The sequence below is a fragment of the Lissotriton vulgaris genome, unplaced genomic scaffold, assembly GCF_964263255.1.
Source record: "Lissotriton vulgaris unplaced genomic scaffold, aLisVul1.2 SCAFFOLD_1160, whole genome shotgun sequence".
Lineage (NCBI taxonomy): Eukaryota > Metazoa > Chordata > Amphibia > Caudata > Salamandridae > Lissotriton > Lissotriton vulgaris.
The window spans coordinates 652783-679219 of record NW_028254497.1 but is presented as its reverse complement, the minus strand read 5'-3'; the positions used below and the strand labels follow the sequence as shown (position 1 = coordinate 679219).

Here is a 26437-nt window from a genome sequence, read left to right as displayed (position 1 = left end):
TCATTGTGTTTTAGGGCGCCATTAAACCAGAGCAGGTGCTCTTGAAATTTAAGTGGAATTTCAACCTCCTCGAAAGGGGCGTACTCATCCGGAGGTTCCTCTATTTTGTAATAGTGAAACTCTTGTGTTATAGCGTTTACCGCTGGAAAGTTTATCCATGAATAGAATACCTCTGTCTGCCGATACTCGTGAGCCTCTATCACGAAAATTACTGTACCACCTTGAGGTGGCAGTCCGTTTTCTATAAGTTTTAAAGTTATAGATCTTCTTAAATGTGCCGGGATGATTATTGCATCCGGGTCTGTGTATTCGGGACCTTGCTGAGTCGCATCTACTGCGGCCCCAGTGGTGCCGTTGTTTTCTACTGACATTGTATAAATGCAGTTTTTGCAGAGTAGGTCTCCAGGGAGACAAAGATTAGATGCACAATATTTTGGAACACTGTATCCTTCAACGTTGAATAAACCAGAGCTTTACATAGGAATCTCTTCCTACTAAGGTCGGGCGGATTTTAACCTTTCACCCACTCCAGACGTCTATTGGAGTATTTACGGGAGAAAGGGGTGTGAAATATGCACGACTGAGTTACTCTACAAGTCTTACGTTAGTTTATCGCCTTACCAAACGTTGGGCGCCATGTAGTGTAGTTCCTAGTTTCCCACTAGGCCCTGCGCATTGGAATAACATAAACAGTAGTATCGACGTGGAACTGCTTATATTCCAGGCCTCCACTGACTATGCTAAACTTAATTGGGTTGTGTTACCAACTAGCTCAGAGGTCACTGGAAACTTTCTTCTCTGCATAGGAAGTGATCAGCTTCCTTGGCACAGACAAGAAGGGATTCAGCTTTCCAACAACCGTGCAACATGACAACTTTGCTCCTCAGATCAAGAGTCGATCTCTAGGGTCGTGTGAAACAATAGACATAGATTTCACTCAGTCAGTCTAGTGCAGTTTACTTTCACAGTATGTAGAGAATAGAGAGACGGGCGTGTATCAATAAAGGGTTAACATTTATTGAACAGTCTTTCTTCTCATACAAGAGAAATGTATTGCCACAATTGCAATAACTGTTATTATGAAAAGTACGTACAGTAAGATAAGAATAGCGACATAGAACTGTAAAAGCATTGATATGGTTTCTTAGCCATACAATGGTTTAAAAGTAATAAAACATATATACAGTCATATATACATTAGGCTAACATACTCAACTGGTGCTTCTAACTAAGCCTACCCCAGTGTGCCTGACCTAGGCCTAACACGTGAGAAGGGGGGTAAGTAAGTAGCTTAAGTTAAGTTGGTTTTGCCAAGGTTTGTTTCAAGAATTCTCGTCTAAGGGTTTAGTCAACACCATACCTCTGAATAGAATGATGGAGGATTGGTATCTCCTTCAGGGGTCTCTCTCGATATCCCAGTCACCTGCGAGGGTAAACTGGAAGCGCCGGGACTGGATTTCTCTGCACGAGAAAGGCAGCGGCTTCTCTCAGCGCGTCTGGAGGAAGGAGGGGTGACAGCGTCCGCGGGCAGCTGGGCTGGATGTCTTCGCAGAGGACGGCTGCACGGCTCCTCAAGCGTACTGCACCATAGTTCGCGCTGTAGCGGCGATAATGGTAATCAGTAGCTTCACCACCACAGGATAGCAGGCTGCAGCGACAGGCAACGCTCAACAGCAGTTAGCTTCGCTCTCACAGCTCACAGGTTCGTATGCTTAAGGCAACGTTGGTAATATTTATACCTGACAGGTGCCGGGTTTGACGCAAGTTTGCTGGACATAAGACGTCAATTAAAGATGTCACTAGGAAGTGGCAGCTATCAGTTGCTCATTAGAGTTCTATTACTAATCAAAACATAGCAAGCGGGGATTTCCAGGTTTGCTAAGTTTTTATCTTGTTGAAGAACTCGGAGTGTTATCTAGGAATATCAGATAGTGACTGCTGCTCTGTCATTGCACTAATTGGTCGCAAAGGAAGTAGCAGAGAGTCATGCTGGAATGTGGCTCTGTGGCTCTGCTCGTGTGAGGCCAGAGATGACTTTACAGAAAATCGCACTTGAACGGTTATGCCAATATAGGGAATAAATGGATTTATAGCCGAATAGGGGCATAAGGTCACAGTATCGATCAGGAACCTAGATAAGCACATGACACACTGTCCAGTACTTCAGCTAGAAATTCCACCAAAAATCCACAAAAACAGCAAAGCCTGTCCAGATTTCCATTGTCTTCAGTACAAACCCCTCTGGAATATAGAGAGGAAGACATGGACAGACAAGCCCCATAGGCTGCCATTATGTGTCTCAGAATAGGGTACTGTGCCTTTAAGAGAACTTTCCAGAACTTCACAGTATCCCAGAATGCCTTGCAGGTCTCTCATACTTTCAGTTCTTTTTGAAGGCGTAACACGCCAGACCTGTAGCATTTCTCACATGAATATCTCTCTCCACCGGGGAGGAGGGCGGGCGCTTATGACTTAAAAAGAGATACCCCTACAACAGAACTGGAGTTACAGAAAAGAAACTACTCCTTCTGTAGTAGGGGATCTCTGTGTATAGTCATAATCTAGTGAATAGAATGGCAAGCCCATCCCCACACCAAAGCGGCGGTGGAGAAAAGAAACCAACACCACTATTGTGCGAACAAATTCCGCAGCGAAGCCTGTCCAACCTGAGCATCTGCTCTGGCATCAGCATCCAGACAGTAATGCTTAGCAAAGGTATGAACCGACTTCCAAGTGGCGGCCTTGCAAATTTCTGCAATCGGCACATTACGGAGCAATGCTGTCGTGGCAGCCTTGCCCCTGGTGGAATGAGCCTTAGGCTTACCCCCTAAGGTCTTATTAGCTTTCTGGTAACATAGCTGTATGCAGGACACAATCCACCTAGAAATGGACTGCTTAGAGGTCGCAAGACCCGTCCTGACTGATCCATAATTGATAAACAATTGGTCTGACCTACGAATATCTTTAGTCTTATCCAGATAAAATTTCAACACCCTTCGCACATCCAGGGAATGTAAGGACCTTTACGCTGGAGATGAAGGATTCTGAAAAAACGTAGGCAAAGTAATGGTTTGGCTGACATGAAAGTCAGAAATAACCTTGGGAAGAAATTTCGGGTGAGTACGCATAACAACCTTAGCAGCATGAAATACAGTATAAGGTTCATTACAACACAACGCCTGAATTTCACTCACCCTGCGGGCCGATGTAATGGCCACGAGGAACGCCGCCTTCCAGGACAGGTGCTGCAACGAAGCCTTATGAATGGGTTCAAAAGGCTCCTTCATCAAACTGGACAGCACCACATTCAATTCCCATGAAGGCGAAGGGAGCCTGACAGGAGGGAACACTTTCTTCAAGCCTTCCAAGAAGTCTTTGATCACAGGGATCTGAAAGAAGGAAGTCTGTGAAGGGCTTTTCCTGTAGGCAGTCAATGCAGCGAGATGAACCCTAATAGAGTGAACATTAAGGCCAGATCGCTCCAAATGTAGAAGGTAGGGAAGGATGACATCTTCCTTGCACGTCGTAGGATCACAGTTCCTGGACACACACCAGATACAAAACCTCTTCCACTTGTAAGCGTAGGACGTCCGTGTGGAGGGCCTCTTAGACTCCTTCAGTATGCCCATGCAATCTTCTGGTAGATTCAAATGGCCATATTGCACTACCTCAGGAGCCATGCCGCCAAACTCAAGGATGAGAGGTTGGGGTGCACCATCTGCCCCCCGAACTTCGTGAGAAGGTCCGGCCTGCACGGCAACCGTATGTGTGGCAGGAGGGACCGGTGTAGGAGATCCGTGAACCACCACTGTCTGGGCCATTCCGGGGCAATCAGGATCATTGGTGCCCTGGACCTGGACAGCTTGATGAGCACCGCCGGAATCAGAGGGATGGGCCGAAAAGCGTAAACAAAGCTGTTCGACCAGTTGATCCAGAGGGCAGTCCGCAGCGTCCCTTGCTGGTAGTACCTGGAAGCGACGTCTCGGCATTTGCTGTTTTCGGCGGTGGCGAACAGATCTACGTCTGAAGTCCCCCACCTTGCGAAGACTTCTCCTAGTACGTCGTCGTTTATGACCCACTCGTGGTTTTCCTGAATCAGTCTGATCAGTGCGTCCGCCTGAACATTCTGCACACCTGGCAGATGGGTAGCCGTTATCGTCAATCCTCTTGCCAGAAGCCAGTGCCAGATCGTCTGCGCCTCCCGAGACAGGGTGCGCGATCTCGACCCCCCCTGCTTGTTGAGGTAATACATCGTGGTCGTATTGTCCGTCTGCACAAGCAGAGAGTTGGTCCGGAAGGACGGATGAAAGGCCTTCAGCGCCAAGTGAACAGCTCTGAGTTCCAGGAAATTGATGTGATACGTGGACTCCGTCTGAGACCACGTGCCTTGGATCTGTAAGTCTCCCGAATGCGCTCCCCAGCCCTGGAGAGAAGCATCCGCAACGATCGTCTGAGTAGGAATGTCCTTGTGCAAGGGAACCCCTCTGAGGAGATTTTCCGCTGAACACCACCACTTCAGAGACTGAAGAGCATGTAGAGACAGTCGTATCTTGTCGTCCCAAGACCCTTTCCTCTGGTCCCATTGATCCTCCAAGCATTCCTGCAGAAGTCTCATGTGTAGTCGTGCATGAGGAGTGAGGAAGATACAAGAGGCCATCGACCCCAGTAGAGAAGACACCGTCCTCACTGTTGTAGATGGAGCGGTCATAAGAGCCTGAGCCTTCCGAAGGATTGATCTCCGTCGCTCCTCCGAAGGAGACACGCTTGCTGACAGCGTATTGATGGTGGCTCCCAAGTATTGAATACATTGGACCGGGATCGGGACAGACTTGGACATGTTGATGTGCAACCCCAGCTTGTTCAAGAGAACGCACGTCTTCCGGAAGTCTGCTTGAGCTTCTGAGAAGGAGGAGGCCTTGATCAACCAATCGTCCAGGTACGGGTAGACAAACACCCTGTCTTTCCTTAGGTGTGCCGCTACCACTGCCATGCACTTCGAGAATGTCCTGGGTGCAGATTTCAGTCCGAAAGGCAGCACCGTGTTTTGGTAATGATTGGCGCCGACTTGAAATTGCAGAAACTTCCTGTGCTTGTGTGCGATGGGCACGTGGAAGTACGCATCTTGTAGGTCTATGGCACAAAACCAGTCCCCCTGTTGCAACGGAGGATAAATCTGATGCAACGACAGCATGCGAAACTTTTCTCTGCGAATCCACTTGTTTGCCTGCCGCAAGTCCAGAATGGGCCTGAACTCGTTCTTGTCCTTCTTGCGAACCAGAAAGAACCGGGAGTACAGACCTCTTCCTCTTTGAGACAGAGGTACGTCTTCTATCGCCCTTTTCCTCAACAGGATATCGGCCTCCGCCTGGAGCTCGCGCAGTTGATACTGCGAGCTGACCGGAGGGATCGCTGGAGGAGGGCTGATGAACCGAAGACTATCCATTGCAAACAATATTCAGCACCCACTTGTCCTGAGTAATTTTTCTCCACTCTGCCAGAAAAAATTGAACGCTTCCCCCCCACCGGAGCGGGTAACGGATGAAGGGAAAGTAACCGCTCAGGGTCGAGACCCGGCCGGGCCCTTGTTCACGGTAGAGGACTGCTGTCCACCTCTACCCCTCTGACGTTTTTGGAAAGGTCTCCGCAACTGCTGCTGTTGTTGCTGTTCTCCCGAAGACTGTCCTCTCCCTGTGAGCCGAACCGCCGTTGGAACTGGCGGTAGGGTTTCTTGTCTTTCGGCTTCTCCAAGCCCACCGCCGTCAGGGTTTCTGCCTCGGCCTTCATCCGGGCCATCTTGTCGTCTGCGTGTTTACCGAAGAGCGTGTCCCTGGAAAACGACAGGTTGGCCACTCGTTGCTGCGCCTCAGGCTTGAGAGACGTAAGCCTGAGCCAAGCATGGCGGCGCTGGTTGATACCGTGGCAGTAGCCATGTGCAGCTAACAAGGAGATATCCGCCGCGGCACTGATGGCCTGGTTCGAGACCAGCATCCCCTCCTTGACGATTTCCATGAAGTCCTCCCTCCTGTCACGCGGCACAAGGTCCGCGAACTGCTCCATGGAATCCCAAAGCGCACGGTCATATCGTCCCAGTAATGCCGAGTCGCTGGAAGCCTTCATTGTCGTGGAAGAAGTCCCACATGCCTTCCTTCCCGCCGAATCAATCCAGCGGCTCTCCTTGTCCGGAGGCACGGTGGAGGATGGGGAGGTAGAATGTTGTTTTCTGGCCGCCGTCACTATCACTGAGTCGGGGACTGGGTCCATCCTCAGGAAGGCAGGGTCCGTGTCCGGTGCCCTGTATTTTTTCAAAAGTCTGGACGGGGCAGCCTTCACCACCGCAGGTGTAAGAAACAGTTCCTGTGCCGGTTCAACCAGTCCCGGAACCAAGGGCAACAGAGGGCGAGACAGGTGCTTCTTGTGCAAAGTCTCGAATATCACGGACGTCGTAGGTGTAGGAGCCGTCACCGTGATACCCAACTTCGCAGCCCCCCTCAGGAGAATCTCCTGGAATGTACCGATGTCATCGATAGGAGACACCCTAGTCTCCGGGGAATCGGACAAAGTAGGGGAATAGGAGCGGGTCCTAGAAGACGTATCGGACCTGGATCTATGTCTCCTATGGTGCCGTCTGGAACGGGTGGAGGACCTGTGCCTGCTCCTCGACGGTTCTCTCCGCCTTTTGCGAGACCTCGATCTCTTGGGCCTCGGACGGTCCACCGGCTTCTCCGGGGTGGCCGACTTGGGCTTACGTGGTTCCTTAGATTTAGGAGTCTTCTTTGGAGGGGTCGGGAGCTTGGGCAACGAGACCGACCTCGGCGGAACCGGCGGAGGCTTTTCAGGCAGAGGAGGCAACGGAGGAGTGGTAGGAGTCCTCGGATGCGGGCCTCTAGGTAACGGAGGAGGAGGTGGCACAGACTTCTTTGGAGTATACACCTCCGAGTACACCGATCCCGGTGACCCACCATCCTTCCCGGGCTGAGGGGAGCCCCCCCACAGCCCTAGGCCGCGCAGTACGATCCCTCGACGCTGCTGACCGGTGTTCAGGCGTCGACCGTCGGCCCCTCGACGTCGAGCGTCCCTTCGGCGTCGACCGTCTCCCCCTCTTCGGTGTCGAACGGCTGCCATGTCTCGACGTCGACCCGGACCATCTTGACGACGATCCTCTGCGTCTTGACGGCCATCTTTTGCGCCTCGACGTCGCCTTGGAGCGTCTCGACGTAGACCTCGACGGCGACCTCCTTCGCCTTGACGGCGAACGCTTCCGTCTCGCCGGCGAATGCTTCTGCGTCGATGGCGGGCTCGACGACGAGGATCCCCTCGACGACGATGAAGCCTTGCGTCTTGACGGCGATCGACGGTATCGCCTCGGCGGCGAGCGTCGACGCCGGGCCTGTCAACGCCGAGAACTCGACGTCGAAGACAGCGACGATGACAATGTCTCTGAGTTAGACGGCGGCATATGCAGGTCCCTCGACGGGCGACGTTTCCTCGACCCAGAGCCCTGGGGAGCCGGGGAGCCGGCCTTGGACTTCCCCCTCGACGTCTTGGTGGGTGCCACCGACCCAGACGGAGAATGGGGACGTGTGCTGGGCTTCCTGCCCCCGGGGAGCCCCCCAGGGGCCTCAGCATGGGCAGATGAAGCCCCTCCAGACCCACCTTGCGTCTTCTGTCTTCTTTCTTCTAGTCCCTGAAGCCTGATCTTCTGTCTGTCCTTCAGGGTCCTGCCAGTGAAACCTTGGCAGATCTCACACTCCTCAGGGATGTGGGAAGAGGGAAGGCAGAGGATACAGACCTCATGGGGGTCTGACTTGGCCTTTTTCCTGGAGCACTCCGGGCATTTGTCGAATAATGCAGGCATTATGGACGACCAAGGGGTGCAAGAAACCAAGAAGAAAGCTTCAGAGTACTGAAAAAGTACACAAAATCGAGTTTAGTGCAAAAACACCAACAAAAACCCTTCAAAAGGGAGAGCTCAATGCTCCAGGGTCCTGCTTGCAGGAGCCGGAAAAAAGAACTGAAAGTATGAGAGACCTGCAAGGCATTCTGGGATACTGTGAAGTTCTGGAAAGTTCTCTTAAAGGCACAGTACCCTATTCTGAGACACATAATGGCAGCCTATGGGGCTTGTCTGTCCATGTCTTCCTCTCTATATTCCAGAGGGGTTTGTACTGAAGACAATGGAAATCTGGACAGGCTTTGCTGTTTTTGTGGATTTTTGGTGGAATTTCTAGCTGAAGTACTGGACAGTGTAGCCTTTTTTGGGCTGCATTATATGTCTTTAAATTTTCTCTTAAGTGTCTATGCAGTTCTGCATTTTTTCGACACTTTAGAGATTATTTTTGATTGCTCCGGGGTCCACGCACATGGGCGGGACTATTCACTAGATTATGACTATACACAGAGATCCCCTAATACAGAACTTCTGTTTCCCTTCCACAGATTGGGAATAACACTAATCAATCTGCCTACCCCATCTGTCACCCAAGGAACAAAGTGCTCTAAACATTAAAAAAAATGGAAGTGTATGGAATTCCCATCGCCCAGTAGATTTGTTGGGGTCAAAGAAAACAGTTTTTCATGTTTATTTTGTCCACTAAACAATGTCCCAATGGCCCAACTGACAAAGTCCCTAGGGTCTGACTCCATCTTAGGTAGGTCCCAACTCCATCTAAGCTCCCGGAGACCGCCATCTTCCTCAGCTTAGACAATGGACACCACTCTATTCCTCGATTAATTTAGAATCATTGTCATGCCTGCATTTTAACACAGTTGTTGCCAGACCATATCTTTCTATGAACTGTGACATTGCTGAGTTCGTCGACAAATGACACCGATACATCTTGGATCCCACTGGGCATTGCAGGGCCGGCCCAACAAGAAGCTGCCCAATGAAGCATGACATCCATATGGGTGTGTAAAGGCTCCTGCTTCTGAGAAATCTGATCCCCTGATCTGCTTGCTCAGGCCTTTCCGGACCTACTGCTTTATCGGTTTCTTTTCTTGGTAACTTGAAAGCACTGAATATTAATTGGTATTTCAGTAAGAACACATATAGACATAACCAAAATAATGTTGTTTGACTTGATGTCCTTTTGCCCTATATGTCCATAAGGAGATGACAAAGGCAAAACACTAAGCTCCGAGATCTGCTTGCATCACTGACTGTGGTTCCAGTATAAGAACCATCTTCACAAATGTTCGAATGTTCCCAGACTTCTCCCAGATTATGTGCAAGTACATGCAAAAACATGACAATAAGAGAGGCAAGATTGGTGTAAAATGTAAACAAAAACCTGCAGATTGATTAAGGGGTTTGCTAAACTATTGTGCAACACTGTTGAACAAGTTACTTGCCCTCGGGTAAGGCAGTTTTGCTGCTTTCTTTAAAGCATGCAAGGGCTGAACCAGCCATTTCTCCAAAGAGGCATGACCCATCAAAATGCATAAGCACTAAAGATGCCTGCACTTCTCCAGAAATGCCACGTGCCTGTTCACCTGTGGGCAAGAGCCCAGCTTCATCCAAGTACCCATAAGGGTGCCAAGTCAGGGTATCATTAAAAACAAGTAATGGCTTAGATGAGGTTGGTCTTGGCAAGGACACTGGTATCGACTTCAACTGTAGGTCCAGGACTTCAGCTGCCCATATAATCACCACACCAAAGGGTGTAGTCTCCTCCATAGGGGGTCCAAAGAAAGACTCCAAACCTGCGACCTGGCATGTAACCAGCAAATGGGCCTCCTGAAAGCCCATGTACAAATCATTATCCTCATCGTAATGTGGTCATAAATGACCCCCATCATCACAAGTGTTACTGTCAGGTGGTTCGGAGTCCATAATAAAAAGGTTATGAAGCCTGTGAGGAAGGCATCGTGGGACAGGGAGGGTGTGACTGGGTGTGGCGGACAGACGAGACACCTGAGGGACTGCGGGACTGGTGGTCCGCCGTCCCCCTCTCACCAACCTCTGTCCCCTCTACGCAGCAATCTCCTCCATTAGCGGATGACGAGTTGATCCAGGACGGACGGCACCTTTGGGGTCAGGAGGACGACTGAGACGACTGAATAGTACTCGGCTCCTTTAACCCGGCCCCGCCTCCTCCATCTGACGTCATCACGCAGGTCCCGTCAAGAATGAGCGGAACCAGGAAGTCGGTGGACGGCGTTTCCATGGAGGTGGAAGGTGCGGAAGAGGAGAGAGTGGAAAGGAGAACAGCGAGACAGGAGGAAGGAGATGAGGTGGACGAGAGAGGCGTAGATCGGAGGAGCGTCGGCGACAAGCCAGGAGGCCAACGTCTCTACGAGCCGCCCGCCACGTTCCCGCGGGAGGAGCGTGGCTTGAGCAGGTACGGGGGAAAGTAGCGGGTTGGGTGGGGAGACGCCAACCCCCTCCTTTGTAAAACACCCCACCGCATGTGTACAGTCTTTCTTGTACATATTTGTAAAAAGTGTAAAGAACCGTCCTCCCAAACACTAGCACCGGTCCTCCTCAAACCCCCTCCCTCACTAGAAACCCTGGAGCACCTGAGCACTCTGTTTTCCTCACTCCCGGTCCCTGGTGTAAAGCTAAAGCAATAGGACGGTTGTCCTAAATCCTTGGTTTCTGTTTCTTTTGGCTAACAACACCGGAACCATCCGAGACGATAACCTTGCTGCTGAAGACCCCCTCAAGAGCCTGGAGCCCCCACATCAGACCAGGACGGACCCAGCGGTGTTCGCCCGGGAAAGACTGACAAGCAGAAAGAGACGAGTGTTTATAAAAAAAAAGCCCTCCCTTTAGCATACCACAACTGCCTCTGCGTCGGTTCCTTCTGCCCGACCCGCCCCGCAACAGAGGGTTATGTCAGAATTCGAGCAAACCGGGCCTGGGTATGCTGGGGTGGAGGAAAGGCATTACTTTGGTTGCATTCTAAGCAGATTCGGATCGAGGTCAGACAGTTGGCAGGGGCAGGATCTCCAGATGGGACTGCGTAAATCTAGGGGCTGGAATGAAAGTTTACACAGGAATGATGCAAAACCCAAGTTGGTTCGAGGGACATAGATGGCACCGACGATGGATCTGCAGTCCGTAACCCGGCTGGAGGCCTCTGTGGATTTCTAGGCCCAAATGCACACCGCAAAATGTCACAAATATTCATAGTCTGATACAGTGTCGCTGATGGCCTGGGAAATTTGAGATGCAATGGGACCAGTGAAAGAATCTGCAAAGCACTCAGGGATAGGGTGCGAGATCTGGTGGCATCATGACGCTCTCCTGACTGCTCTCTGGACTGAGTGGCCGGATGCAGTTTAGTCCCAATCGTCTTACTTATTTTGGAATATTGACTTACTGGATAACTTCCATTGGGAAGAGGACATGTGGCCTTGAGAGCCAGAACTAGTTTGCTCCCTTGACTTGGAATAGGACTTTAGAGAGGTCTGTGACTTCTTTTGGTGTTTGGAGATGTACAGTTTCACTTCACACTCTCATGTCATCTTCTGGTGCATGAGTCATGCACCTAGTCCAAACACCAGTGGCAGACCTCAAGCGTGCCAGTCACAAACATCTGCTTCTAATAGTCACAGCACAGTTTGAACCCTGTAGTCTCGGTGAATACATCCTCTTGCGCACTGAGAAGAATTTGTCCACCGACCAAAGGGAGTGGAGCTCAGGATCAGCCGACGAAGACATGGCAAGAAAGGAACAGACAACGCACATGGGTGACACCTATAGGCTGCTCTGCTCCATCACTTCCGGGTAGCATCGATCCACTCCAGCACCTAGTGGTACACAGCAGCACAACCATGAAAACCTCCAGATGAAGTCTGGTGACTGAGGAATATTCTTAAGAGTAGGAATCTGCAGTTAGTAGTATCCATCAGAGAGAAAATGTTACTTACGCTGTAAGCATCTGTTTCTGGCATTTAGTGCTGAAGATTCACATGCTCAGCATACTCCCATCTGGCAGACTTCTAGCCGCAGAATCCTTACCTTTTGAATTATCTCCAGGCGTTCAACTGGTCGTCTAGAACGTCAAACCGGTGGGCTTTGAAGATAGTCTAATGGGGCGACTCCCTTCCCTCGGTACCACCTTCTTCGAACATGCTGACGGAGGACCACCTATCCCTTCCCCGACAGGAATTGACAGCTCTCTAGGCCTAGGGAGCTACAGAGGCTGCAGATGCCAGAAGTGGGTCAAGGTTGCTATTTCCGCTACTTCCTGGTTCCCAAAATGGATGGCGGTCTTCGTCCTGTACTAGACCTGCGCCCTCTTCATTTCTTCCTCAAGAATGAGAAATTCAAAATTCTCATGCTCACTCGGGTCCTGTCTGCCCTGGATGCGGGAGACTGCCAGCGCCGGGGCACTCTGTTGAGTAACCGCGCGCTTTACAAATTCGAATAATAATAATAATAATTGGCAGAGCCAGAGCCCAGATCTGGTGCGGCTGTTTTGGCGCCGGTGACTGGCTTTGAGTTGGATCAAAGGCCTTCTGTCCGTGAAATCCATGACCTTCAGAGTGGCAGACTGGAAGCCTGGCGCTGGGCTTCGCGGCTTAATGCACAACCTTATCGGCCAAGAGTTTGGCCTGTGTTTAATGTTGGGGCAGTAGTGAAGGGAGGGGTGATGTACTCACGGTCGACATTTTGTCATGGATGTACCTCCTGAATCTGCGGCTCCTCTGTCTTGACACCAAGTTAGAGCTCAGCTCAGGGTTAAAGTAGAAGGGCTGCTCATCTGAGGTCCCTCGTTCCCCCTCAATGGCATGGTCTCCGACGAGGTCAGGGGTGTCGCCCTGCCACTGTGTCATGGTACGTAGAGCGCGACGTCAATCTGACTGGTTTCAGAGGGTCTTTGTAGTTGAAGGTAAGGTAGCAGGAGCAGAAGGCCTTATCACGCTCCAGAGACAAGTGTTGCAGACTTGGTGATCTGTCCAGGGGTATTTCGTATGACACTCTGGACAGTACTGAAGATAGTCCTTTCCATTACGGAGTCTGAATTCTTGAAGAAGAAAATGGATCAGAATGTACCGATAGGGGCAGGGACCTCGAGAGGGGCATCAAAAAGAACCCAATTGCAGAGTCTGATAAAGGTAGCAACGATAATCCACAATTGATGATTGTCTGAGCCAACGGGAGAGGATGAACTGAGAACCACAGACCACTAACACCACAAGGTGGCCATCTAGAGCTCAATGGACGCACATCTGAACCAGGCAGCAAAACACAATTTAAAAAAATCTAACAAGGAAGCGGATGTTCGTGCAAGTGCCATTCATAGGAGGAGTCACTATATCTTGTGACTCCAAAGACTTCTTTGAAGAAAAACAAGTTGCACACGTTGAACACTAGATGACAGGAGTATGCAGAGCAAGTAAACCTACAGATTTGCGTCTTTTAGGAACTCAAAAGTTTATCAATGTAGGCCTGGAAACTGTACCCCTAGGAAACTTTTCTAATATCCATTTCTCCTGAGTAAATATGCACATGCATATTTGCTCATGTAAAATCTGCTAAGCAACTATAAATCACTTTCTCTTCACCCTCTTCTTCCCCACCAATAGAAGCCTTACTTGTGCTTTGTCAGGAATACATTTCCAACCTTTCCGAATACGGAAAGAGACTGAAGAGGAGTTGGTAAATAGCCTTTAACAGGTATGTTTGCGGTTGTGCACAGTCTCACAAGGCATTCAAATCCTGAAACTACCTTTCTACTTCCAAAACTTGTGTAATCCGACTGAGTTGCACAGTGCTGGCGCCATGGGAAACTCCCACTTGTAAAAACCGGTAGTATATGGTAATACCCATCAGCATCATGCAATTCAGAGTGTTTTCGCCCTTGAGTGCAGAATGACAACGCAGACCCGATTTTCAAGGAGGAATTACGCACAGTAGACCTTTTCTGTGCATATTATTGCTCACATTTATCATTTGCTCTGGAAAGGTCGCCTGCTGCTGGGCGAGAGTGGTAGTGAGATGGGAGTGGGAAGACTAGTCTTGTCCCAGTGTGCCATGGCTGAGAGTTGAGCGGGGCCTGGAACACTGGTCCAGGCTACAATGCAGCCGGTTCCCAAAGTGGTCTTAAAAGGCACATTTTCCAGTCACTATAAATCCATTCTTTCACCCAGTAAATCTGTGTGCTGTAACATGGACAACTCATGCCTAAGAGGAGTGGAATTTCATAAATTGATGCTCTGTCACAGCTAAGAGTCTCACAAAATCTGCTCTGGCATAGCTCACTAGATCAGGGCTACACCTTTGAAAACAACTCAATTAAGCTGCCAATAAACCGTGTTCTTATTACCAACATTCTGCCTAATGTAGGCAGATAACTTATTGAAAAAAGTTCAAACTTTGAGGCAAATACATTGAAGTGTTTTTTTTGTCATTCTATTTGCAGATTACTTATCTCATAAGACTTGGATGGTTCATTTAGTTCACGTCATGTGTTTTCCTAGCTCCTTGTCCTACATTAAGCCCTTGGACAGTGAACTATATCTGGCATCTAGCAGCACTTGAAGTTGCAATTGAGTTCTCCTGTTCCAAATTAGCAGCTGCAGATTATCACACAAGCATAGCTGGCAAATGCTTTTCAAGGACGTTCACATTTTCACCCTGTTAGAGAGTTGAGCAGCAGAAACGGAGTAGATTTGCTGCAATAGATTTATTCTCCAGCCATGTAGGCACAGGGCTTAAATGTGATCCACACTGGAATAAAAACTAAATATGTTGCTCTCAATTCCTGGCTATGTCCAACATCAGTATTAAAACTGCATATGAAAACAAAAGCTTGTACGAAGACTTCAGCAACTCTGTTAATTACAGATATTCAGTCTTCAACAAACCAGAACACCTAGTTGACAATTGAGAATATGTTTTAACATTGATCTGGGAAATTTAAAGTGATGTACTTTACATGCTATGAGAACATTAAAATGTAAACAGTAAAGTTAAAATCTAAAGTAAAGTTAAAAATCATATTCTATGAAAACCTGAGCTACACACGCAGAACAACTGCACATTACAAAGAAGCTCAGCACAGGAATCTCACAGGGCAGAAAAGGCTGGGTATGCTCAGTGTCAACAAACAACAGGGTGTGCTGCCAGCATTTAGTCCGCTCACTGCCACCATTTGTCTGGGACAATAATGTTTTGGTGGGATTCAGTATGGAAAATCAAGACAAAAGGCGGATGTGGTTTATATATTATTAATAAGTGAAGGAAGGACAATAACTCTTGTTAATGCCCAGGCATTAAGGTTATTCACAAAGACATAGTACCAGATACAAATACACTAGTTTCTCTAAATTGCCTTAGTGGATTAAGGCCTTCCTCGCCACTTCCACTACCTCAGATTTAAGATGAAGATTAGTGTTCCATAAGCAAAGAACCTTAGTTAGTAAATGAAGTGCAGAAGCCGTGCAAAATCTTCTGCTCTAGTCTTAGACAAGAGAGCTCTTTACGTGAGGTAGATGAAAGATGCAGTTATTAAACAATGAGTTGGCGTGAAATCCACGTTTTTCAGGGGCCTATCAGTGAAAAATAATTCTTCTGCAAGGCTAGCACACTGTGCGCACAGCCAGCTTGAAGAGGGAGGTGGGGGCAGAGGATCAGAGAAATGAATATTTATGCAGGAAATTATCCTGCACCAAGGAGCAGGAAGGTATTGCTACAAAGAGCCACAACCCATATCCATACAAGATGTTGCCCAATGGTTTTTGGATTAGTGATGGATGGCAATGAGCTCAAACTGCAAGGGACAGACACTGGGGAACTAGTGGACATTTAGGCTGGATCACAAGACAGTTGCCAGCAATGGGGATTGGGAATCTATGCCCAACTGGAAAGAATGGACGAGCAGAGAGCTAAAGAGAAGTCCAAGCTTGTAGGACTTATATTTATAGATCGCCGACAGCCACAATGGTGTAAAGGACTTCCCATCTAATCAATTATGGGTACAAGCACCATGGTATGGTTGAGTTACTACACCTTGGGTCACACCTACAATTTGACTAACGGGCAGAGGCATTGTTTCGTGAAGGCTGGTCATGGCCCAGGATACACTAAAGCAGTTCCGGGAGCAATGGCTGGCCAACAACATCCGTTTCAGTTCAAAGCTTTTCGGAACTGGAAGTTCAGCCTTACAATTAACTGCACACCCATACAGAGGCAGCCTTGCATGTGCTGGGAATTTGCGATGGGCCTTTTTCCCAAATTACTGTTGCCTCTTTACTTTCTTCTACAAGTCACTGGGCCGCAGGTGCTCCTGTAAACGAACCCAACATTAAGGAGACTTTAATTTATGGAGGAACACCCAAATGGAGGATAAAGCTAATCTCGACCCCATAAGCCAAACATTTGGAAACCTGGAAATGCAGATACATTGTGGCGACATACAACAACGCAAGAGAAAACCAACCACACCTGACCCAGGTGTTAACATAGCTATTCAAATTCTGTATGACATCAGAAAGGGTGGAATTCACTCACCCTTGCCTAAAAATGATGCTAGGTTTCTAGTCATCTGGTTTCGTCGGCCCCTACTCCCCCTCAACCCCTATTACCTCCAGGCCTTGTGTGACAAAATAACATGTCCTAGAGCAATCATTTGGACTTCCCATGGAAAGATCATAATGTGAAACTAGAATTCAAACACTTGCGCATGGTAAAACCTTTAAGAAGGAGGATTAAAAGTGGATAAAAGGAAAAAACAGAAGTGCTGTGACTTTTTAAATATTTCAGCAAGCAACTGTTTCTACAAGTGAGGAGAAAAGAAGGTGCAATTCTCAGGTCAGGTACTAGACGGTAATGAAAACAGCTCACAGTTTTGGGTATTTATTCCAGGTAAATGATTCTAAATAAATACAAATTGCACCCCACATAGCTTTCAGTTGATTGCCAAATATTTCCTGCATGTTCAGGTTTAAAAATTATTTTAATGGCATGGTTATGTTAAAAAAATTTCACATTTAAGCCTGAATCAAACCAAATTTTAATGAAGCACAAAGATTGATAAATTGCTAGCCGCAAAGTTTATCCTTGGCAGAATCAAATGTGAGCATATTGTGAAATTACTCTTCAATAGGCCAATGTTTATTCCACAAACAAAGCCATGTGCTCAACCTGTCTAAAGGTAATGTAGGGGAAGCATGCACCTTATTCCAAGTGTGTTCATATCTTTTGACCCTTTTCAATGGTGGATTCAATTTCTTTCTGTCTCAGCTAGGACCTAATTTGTCCTTCTAAATTTCTTTGTAACAAAAATGTAACAGTTCAGAAAGACATTTCTTTAAAATATCAGGCAAAACACTTTTGCATACATTTCAGCCTGGTTATTAAACATATTTTAAATTAAATTCCAAACGGTTATATCAGACATCCCTTTTGAAATTAATTGTATTGTGAAGTATTCCAGTGAGTGACTTTCTACATCTTTTAACACAGCTACATCCAAGGCTTGGCTGCCACCAGTGTAAACAACTAAAAACACCTAACCGGGCAGGGAGAAGAAACACAAGGACAGGAAGCAGAAAAAGAAAGAAAATGGTTCCATCCACAGTTCCCTTTTGGCGAACAGGTGAGGAAAATATGAAAAAAAGACTGCAAGATGCGATTGCCTCTGGGTGCAAAAAAGGTTCATGGATCTGGCCATGACCCTTAAATGCTGTGGCGAATGTATTTCAGATCAATAGCCACCCCCCCTAATTTTTGTGTTTTATCACTGAAAATGTACATGTGGCCACTTGAAATGTAGGAGAATAAGGCTTTTAATAAATTTGCAACACAATTGTGAATTCCAACTGTGCACTTGTAAGGATAAGGTTCTGCTTCGAGGTACCATATCCTGAGCCGTGGCGAGGATATGATTCATAAAATAAAGTGGCACACTTACTTGTTAAGCCATATTTAATACTTATCCTCATATGTATACATTTGTATTGAGTTTTAAGGTAAGGAAAGAGAAACTTCTACCCCACATACATGCCCCACTTTCACGCAACAATTTGCACGCTCGGCACAATACCAAACTCCCTTCCCCAGGACCAGGTTAAGGGGGTGCTGGACTATGTTTTCCCATTTATTGCACAGCACTGACAGTCAAATGGGCCTTATGCCTCAATAAGTGACCCTGCACAAACCTTGCAAAACTGCTTCCATCAGTGAATACAACTTGTGTATATTTCACATCTTTCTTCACGGTATAATGGAAAGTTCTTTGATAAAGGCTAGTAGATAACGCAAAAAGTAATAACTTTCAACAGTTTTTTCGTAGCCACCGTTTCAACCACGCTCCCCCACCCCCATCGTTGTTACAATAACCTTACGGGGAAGGTCATGTTATATGGTACTTTTCTTTTTTGAACCAGCATAACATAGGCATCAAAAGTACTCTGAAATACCTCATTTCGGATTTCTTGGCTCAGCCCTTCTGCTTGGTCCAATGGAAAACCAGACACTAGCTCTGTTGTAAGGACATGTGGACTACAGAGTTCATCGACTACAGCAGGTACATAAAAGAAGGGATGATCCTTCAGTAACTCCCTGAAGAAGAAAAAGAAAAAAAGAAAACTAACTGTAAATGATGAACTGCAACAAAAGTGAAGTTTCTTTGGAAATCAAACCAATTTTAATGACAATACCTGAAATCAAGGTAGATTGGTAGTCAATAAGGCTATGATGCAAACAAGAACTTGTCCATCTAGTTAACAATTCTTTCCAACACAGCATATTCATCTATTCAGATTAGTACACTATTTAAGGGTGCAAAGAAAAGGGTGTTTCCCTCAGACAATGGTTCTCCAGCACTTATTTTCTGGAGTTTTACACATTTGGCAGAACAATCTTTTAGACATACACACACCTCAAGTAACCTTATGACATCACACAATATCAAAACTCCTCTTATGCGCCATTTTACTTGGGTACTTCATTAGAAAACGACAGGGTTCAGGGAAGATCTACTGGGGGAACAAATATTTTATTTATGCTCTGTTCATGCGCTCAATGATCTTATGTAAAGGCTTATGCAGTACAAATAACTTCATCAAGTTTCTTAAGCAAATAGATCTCACGGGACCCGACTATGGTCATTGCTGTTCTTTACTTTTACCCGTTGGGAGAGTCAACCCTTCTGGTAGTAAAAAATGATGATTTCTTGAAAGTCACTATTGGCCTGTGCCCGTACCTCTGAAATTCTGCCAGTTAATTTCTTGATAGTTGATTAAACCTTGAAATTCCAAGTACATGTAATAAAATGATTAAGAGCAACCTGTTCAGGTAGACCGTTTCAAGGTAAAGACAGGCCTTGATATAACTTCATCTGTCTTTATGGAAGATGAACTCTTCTTCGACCAAATCTTCACTGAAGGGGATCATTGTGCAACAACGTAGAAGATTTCATCTGAGTACTGGGCATGGTTCGCACTATCGTCCCTCTCGTAGCTGTTAGGTAGGTCTCATGCTCCACAGAGCAGCTCATATTTAAGGTCTGTTTTTGAGTTCTCTTTAAAGAAGCTTCTCCACGAAGCTTTGTACACCAGGATGCCTTCTGAGGCGATTTATTTTCGTAGACCATATTTGTGCCTTCTGCGTCGTGGTAAACAGTTACAAGATTGTTGCTACAAAGAACACCAGTGTTCTTCAATGCTGAAGCCTGAGGAGTTTCAGCTATCCCCTCGTTATCCACCACTGAAAGTTTAACAGTCATGCTGGTACCAACCCACATAGCCACTAAGCTGTACACTTGTCTAATCTGAAACTATTTGGGCCATAAATCCTGGCAGATATTTTTCAATAGTGTAGACATTTTATGGGGCACAGGATTATGGAGTGGTCTTAGTTTGCTTCCAAACTTAAAGCTTATGTGTATACATTATCCAATGGCACACAAATTGCTGTAGAGTCAAACGACTGCAAACTGGAGTTGAGGGGTAGAGCTCCAAATCAATATTCTATTAATGTTTCTGAAAAGAACGCCTGAGAGAAAACCACATTAGTCCAAATGAAGGATACTAAGGAAGATGCTGCAGGACACATCTGAGGACCAGAGGACTGAAACCAACAATGTCCTGTGAGTGGTAAGGGAGGTGGAAAGAATTCGCGAATAAACAGCAAGAGAACTTATTTTTATACATTCAAGCACAGTGACTCATCCAACTGCCCGTAACACTGTATAAATCTGCATTGCAAACCCGGTTTTCTTCTCTTGGGTAAGTTATGTGAGAGTATGACCCATGTGGCAATGGTAACAACACAAGCTTGTGGAAATACTACAACAGCAGAGCATTCAGCACTTACAGTTCGGCACAACCATGTTTGACAGACCTATATTTAGCGCTATGAGTTCTAGAAGCCCAAGAATCACAACAGTGTATTCAGCACTATTGGTTCTGCATGCACATGAATTACAGCAGTGCAATCAGTACCATCAATTCTACAAACCCTTGTATTACAGCCGTGCATTCAGTAGTATCAGTTCTGCACAGCCATAGATCATAGTTGCGCATTCATTTCTGAATGTCCATGTATTCGAGACAAGCATACAGTACTATCAGTTCTGAAATAACATGCATTTCATCATTTCTGCTTTTAGAATCACACGTTCTACATTTCCATGTACCACAGAGCCATGTATTCAGCACTGTTATTTCTGTATGCTTATGTAGCACTACCATGTATTCAGTACTATCATTTGTACATTCAGTACTACTAGTTTTGCATGCCCATTTATCACAGCTGTGTTCAGTGCTATCAGCTGTTCACGCCTTATCACCGCTGTGCACTGAATATCATCTCTTCTGCATGTCTAGGATCCAAGCTTTAGGTGCCAATAGTTCTGAACTAACATGCATCCCAGCTGTGCATTTACTATCAGTTGTTGGACATGCTCAGGCAGCAAAGCTGTGCATCCAGTACCATTAGCTATGCATAGTCAAGTATCACATCTGCACATTCAATTCCATTCGTTTTACAATCCCATGTAGCACCGTTGTGCATTCAGTACCATTAGTTCTACATGCATGTGTATTACAGCTGTACATTCAGTGCTACATGCCCATTTACCAGATGTGTACATTCAGGACCATTAGTTCTACATGCCCTTGTATCAGCCAAGTAGTCGGTATTATTAGTTCTCCATGGCCAGGAATAACAGCTGTGCATTCGGGACTATCAATTCTACATGCCCATGAATCAGAGCTGTGCATCCAGTACTATCAGTTCTGCATGGTCCCGTATTACAGCCGAGCATTCAGTACCATTATTTCTGCATGGCCAAGTAACACAATCACCAATTAACATGCAGAGAGAAAGAAAAAGGCACTACTGGGTTCACGCCTGCCTCAGAGAAACCATCAACACACAAAAAGTAGTGCGACACCTCTACTGGTGCGTGGATCCATTTTCTTGGCACACCTATAGCTAATGTCAGTCTCACCACCTATTGCTACACTCCCTCCAGGTAAAACAAGGCAATTCCAAGAATTGGACGAGGTGAGCTCACTCACGTAATGTGACATGCTCCATTTGCCACCTCGTCCCTCCCTAGTGAGGTTGTACTACCAAGGCGAACTCTAACTCAGGGTGGGGCTGGCCTGAGGGAGTTCTTAGAAATTACTTTTTTTTCTAGATAAAACTTAGATCCAGCTTGCAAAGTATGTTTTACTAAGTTGGAATCCTAAGCTTATTTAAAAACCATAAGGTGTGGTCATATGACCATTACGTGTGACTGAGTGAAATTGCCAACAGGTTTCTGCCCTTATATTTGAGCCGGGCGGTTTTGGGCATTCATCAGGGCCTGGTGTAAGTTTCCTACCAATAAACAAATACTGCAGAGTACCAAAGAATATATTAAGAGAGGACCTACCTCTCCTTTAGAATAGCATCAGGCACATTAACCTAATGTACAAAGGCAATTGCCTCATTATCTGTTTAGGGTGGACGCCTTCTACAGTAACACTTGCATCACGGTAGAGCACCTGCGTTAGTCCTACCATGCCCCATACAACAGTCAACTGATTCCGACCCAAAAAACAGCCATGCATTCAGTACTAGTATCACAGAGTGCATTCAGTACTGTTAGTTCTACATTACCAATTAACACAGCTGTGCACTTCGCACTATCGGTCTTAAATACTCTTGTAGCACAGCTCTGCATTCAGTACTATCAGTTCTGCATGGTCAGGTATCACAGCTGTGCATACAGTACTATCAGTTATTCATGCTCAGGTATTTCAGCATAGCAGTCAATACCATTAGTTCTGCATGGTCAAGTATCAGAGCCGCACATTGAGTACCGATATCACAGCAGCGCATTCAGTACCGGTATCACAGCCGTGCATTCAGTACCGGTATACAGCCATGCATTCAGTACCGGCATCACAGCCGCGCATTCAGTACCGGCATCACAGCCGCGCATTCAGTACCGGCATCACAGCCGCGCATTCAGTACCATTAGTTCTGCATGGATAAGTATCCCACGCAGCCCTATCAGTCCTAAATGCTCATGTAGCACAGCTCTGCGGTCAGTACTATCGCTTCTGCGCCACACAGCTCTGCAGTCAGTATTATCAGCTCTGCACCATGCATCACACAGCTCTGTAGTAAATATTATCAGCTCTGCACTGTGCAGCACACATATCTGCAGTCAGTACTACTGGTTCTGCACCATGCAGCACACAGCTCTGTAGTAAATATTATCAGCTCTGCGCCATGCAGCACACAGATCTGCAGTCAGTACTACTGGTTCTGAACCATGCAGCACACAGCTCTGCAGTCAGTACTATCGCTTCTGCACCCAGCAGCACACAGCTCTGCAGTCAGTACTATCGCTTCTGCACCCAGCAGCACACAGCTCTGCGGTCAGTACTATCGCTTCTGCACCCAGCAGCACACAGCTCTGCGGTCAGTACTATCAGCTCTGCACCCAGCAGCACCCAGCTCTGCAGTCAGTACTATCGCTTCTGCACCCAGCAGCACACAGCTCTGCAGTTAGTACTATCACTTCTGCACTCAGCAGCATACAGCTCTGCAGTCAGTACTATCGCTTCTGCACCCAGCAGCACACAGCTCTGCGGTCAGTACTATTGCTACTGCACCCAGCAGCACACAGCTCTGCGGTCAGTACTATCGCTTCTGCACCAAGCAGCACAGAGCTCTGCGGTCAGTACTATTGCTACTGCACCCAGCAGCACACAGCTCTGCAGTCAGTACTATCAGGTCTGCACCAAGCAGAACACAGCTCTGCAGTCAGTACTATTAGCTCTGCACCAAGCAGCACACAGCTCTGCAGTCAGTATTATCAGCTCTGCACCATGCAGCACACAGATATGCAGTCAGTACTACTGGTTCTGCACCATGCAGCACACAGCTCTGCAGTCAGTACTATCGCTTCTGCACCCAGCAGCACACAGCTCTGCAGTCAGTGCTATCTGCTCTGAACCATGCAGCACACAGCTCTGCAGTCAGTACTATCGCTTCTGCACCCAGCAGCACCAAGCTCTGCGGTCAGTACTATCGCTTCTGCACCCAGCAGCACACAGCTCTGCAGTCAGTGCTATCTGCTCTGAACCATGCAGCACACAGCTCTGCAGTCAGTACTATCGCTTCTGCACCCAGCAGCACCCAGCTCTGCAGTCAGTACTATCGCTTCTGCACCCAGCAGCACACAGCTCTGCAGTCAGTACTATCGCTTCTGCACCCAGCAGCACACAGCTCTGCAGTCAGTGCTATCTGCTCTGAACCATGCAGCACACAGCTCTGCAGTCAGTACTATCGCTTCTGCACCCAGCAGCACCCAGCTCTGCAGTCAGTACTATCGCTTCTGCACCCAGCAGCACACAGCTCTGCAGTCAGTACTATAGCTTCTGCACCCAGCAGCACACAGCTCTGCGGTCAGTACTATCGCTTCTGCACCAAGCAGCACACAGCTCTGCGGTCAGTACTATTGCTACTGCACCCAGCAGCACCCAGCTCTGCAGTCAGTACTATCAGGTCTGCACCAAGCAGCACACAGCTCTGCAGTCAGTACTATCAGCTCTGCACCAAGCAGCACACAGCTCTGCAGTCAGTATCAGCTCTGCACCATGCAGCACACAGATATGCAGTCAGTACTACTGGTTCTGCACCATGCATCACACAGCTCTGTAGTAAATATTATCAGCTCTGCACCGTGCAGCACACATATCTGCAGTCAGTACTACTGGTTCTGCACCATGCAGCACACAGCTCTGTAGTAAATATTATCAGCTCTGCGCCATGCAGCACACAGATCTGCAGTCAGTACTACTGGTTCTGAACCATGCAGCACACAGCTCTGCAGTCAGTACTATCGCTTCTGCACCCAGCAGCACACAGCTCTGCAGTCAGTACTATCGCTTCTGCACCCAGCAGCACACAGCTCTGCGGTCAGAACGATCGCTTCTGCACCCAGCAGCACACAGCTCTGCGGTCAGTACTATCAGCTCTGCACCAAGCAGCACACAGCTCTGCAGTCAGTACTATCAGCTCTGCACCATGCAGCACACAGATCTGCAGTCAGTACTACTGGTTCTGCACCATGCAGCACACAGCTCTGCAGTCAGTACTACTGGTTCTGCATCATGCAGCACACAGATCTGCAGTGAGTACTACTGGTTCTGCACCATGCAGCACACAGATCTGCAGTCAGTACTACTGGTTCTGCACCACGCAGCACACAGATCTGCAGTGAGTACTACTGGTTCTGCACCATGCAGCACACAGATCTGCAGTCAGTACTACTGGTTCTGCACCACGCAGCACACAGATCTGCAGTCAGTACTACTGGTTCTGCACCACGCAGCACACAGATCTGCAGTGAGTACTACTGGTTCTGCACCATGCAGCACACAGATCTGCAGTGAGTACTACTGGTTCTGCACCATGCAGCACACAGATCTGCAGTCAGTACTACTGGTTCTGCACCACGCAGCACACAGATCTGCAGTCAGTACTACTGGTTCTGCACCACGCAGCACACAGCTCTGTAGTAAATATTATCAGCTCTGCACCGTGCAGCACACAGATCTGCAGTGAGTACTACTGGTTCTGCACCACGCAGCACACAGCTCTGTAGTAAATATTATCAGCTCTGCACCACGCAGCACACAGATCTGCAGTGAGTACTACTGGTTCTGCACCATGCAGCACACAGCTCTGCAGTCAGTACTATCGCTTCTGCACTCAGCAGCACACAGCTCTGCAGTCAGTACTATCGCTTCTGCACCCAGCAGCACACAGCTCTGCAGTCAGTACTATCGCTTCTGCACCCAGCAGCACACAGCTCTGCGGTCAGTACTATTGCTACTGCACCCAGCAGCACACAGCTCTGCGGTCAGTACTATCGCTTCTGCACCAAGCAGCACAGAGCTCTGCGGTCAGTACTATTGCTACTGCACCCAGCAGCACACAGCTCTGCAGTCAGTACTATCAGGTCTGCACCAAGCAGAACACAGCTCTGCAGTCAGTACTATTAGCTCTGCACCAAGCAGCACACAGCTCTGCAGTCAGTATTATCAGCTCTGCACCATGCAGCACACAGATATGCAGTCAGTACTACTGGTTCTGCACCATGCAGCACACAGCTCTGCAGTCAGTACTATCGCTTCTGCACCCAGCAGCACACAGCTCTGCAGTCAGTGCTATCTGCTCTGAACCATGCAGCACACAGCTCTGCAGTCAGTACTATCGCTTCTGCACCCAGCAGCACCAAGCTCTGCGGTCAGTACTATCGCTTCTGCACCCAGCAGCACACAGCTCTGCAGTCAGTGCTATCTGCTCTGAACCATGCAGCACACAGCTCTGCAGTCAGTACTATCGCTTCTGCACCCAGCAGCACCCAGCTCTGCAGTCAGTACTATCGCTTCTGCACCCAGCAGCACACAGCTCTGCAGTCAGTACTATCGCTTCTGCACCCAGCAGCACACAGCTCTGCAGTCAGTACTATAGCTTCTGCACCCAGCAGCACACAGCTCTGCGGTCAGTACTATCGCTTCTGCACCAAGCAGCACACAGCTCTGCGGTCAGTACTATTGCTACTGCACCCAGCAGCACACAGCTCTGCAGTCAGTACTATCAGGTCTGCACCAAGCAGCACACAGCTCTGCAGTCAGTACTATCAGCTCTGCACCAAGCAGCACACAGCTCTGCAGTCAGTATCAGCTCTGCACCATGCAGCACACAGATATGCAGTCAGTACTACTGGTTCTGCACCATGCATCACACAGCTCTGTAGTAAATATTATCAGCTCTGCACCGTGCAGCACACATATCTGCAGTCAGTACTACTGGTTCTGCACCATGCAGCACACAGCTCTGTAGTAAATATTATCAGCTCTGCGCCATGCAGCACACAGATCTGCAGTCAGTACTACTGGTTCTGAACCATGGAGCACACAGCTCTGCAGTCAGTACTATCGCTTCTGCACCCAGCAGCACACAGCTCTGCAG

General features: G+C 47.7%; 1 protein-coding gene across 1 annotated transcript in view; it reads right to left on the bottom strand.

Annotated features, from left to right (window-relative positions):
* The window catches only part of LOC147659524 (atypical kinase COQ8A, mitochondrial-like), a gene marked incomplete at its 3' end in the record, with an annotated part of 394993 nt that overhangs the window by 55884 nt on the left and 312672 nt on the right, over nucleotides 1–26437 (bottom strand). Inside the window, exon 11 of the mRNA XM_086951674.1 lies at nucleotides 18373–18514. Coding sequence (XP_086807800.1) covers nucleotides 18373–18514 — 142 coding nt within the window. The remainder of the gene's footprint in view (nucleotides 1–18372; nucleotides 18515–26437) is intronic.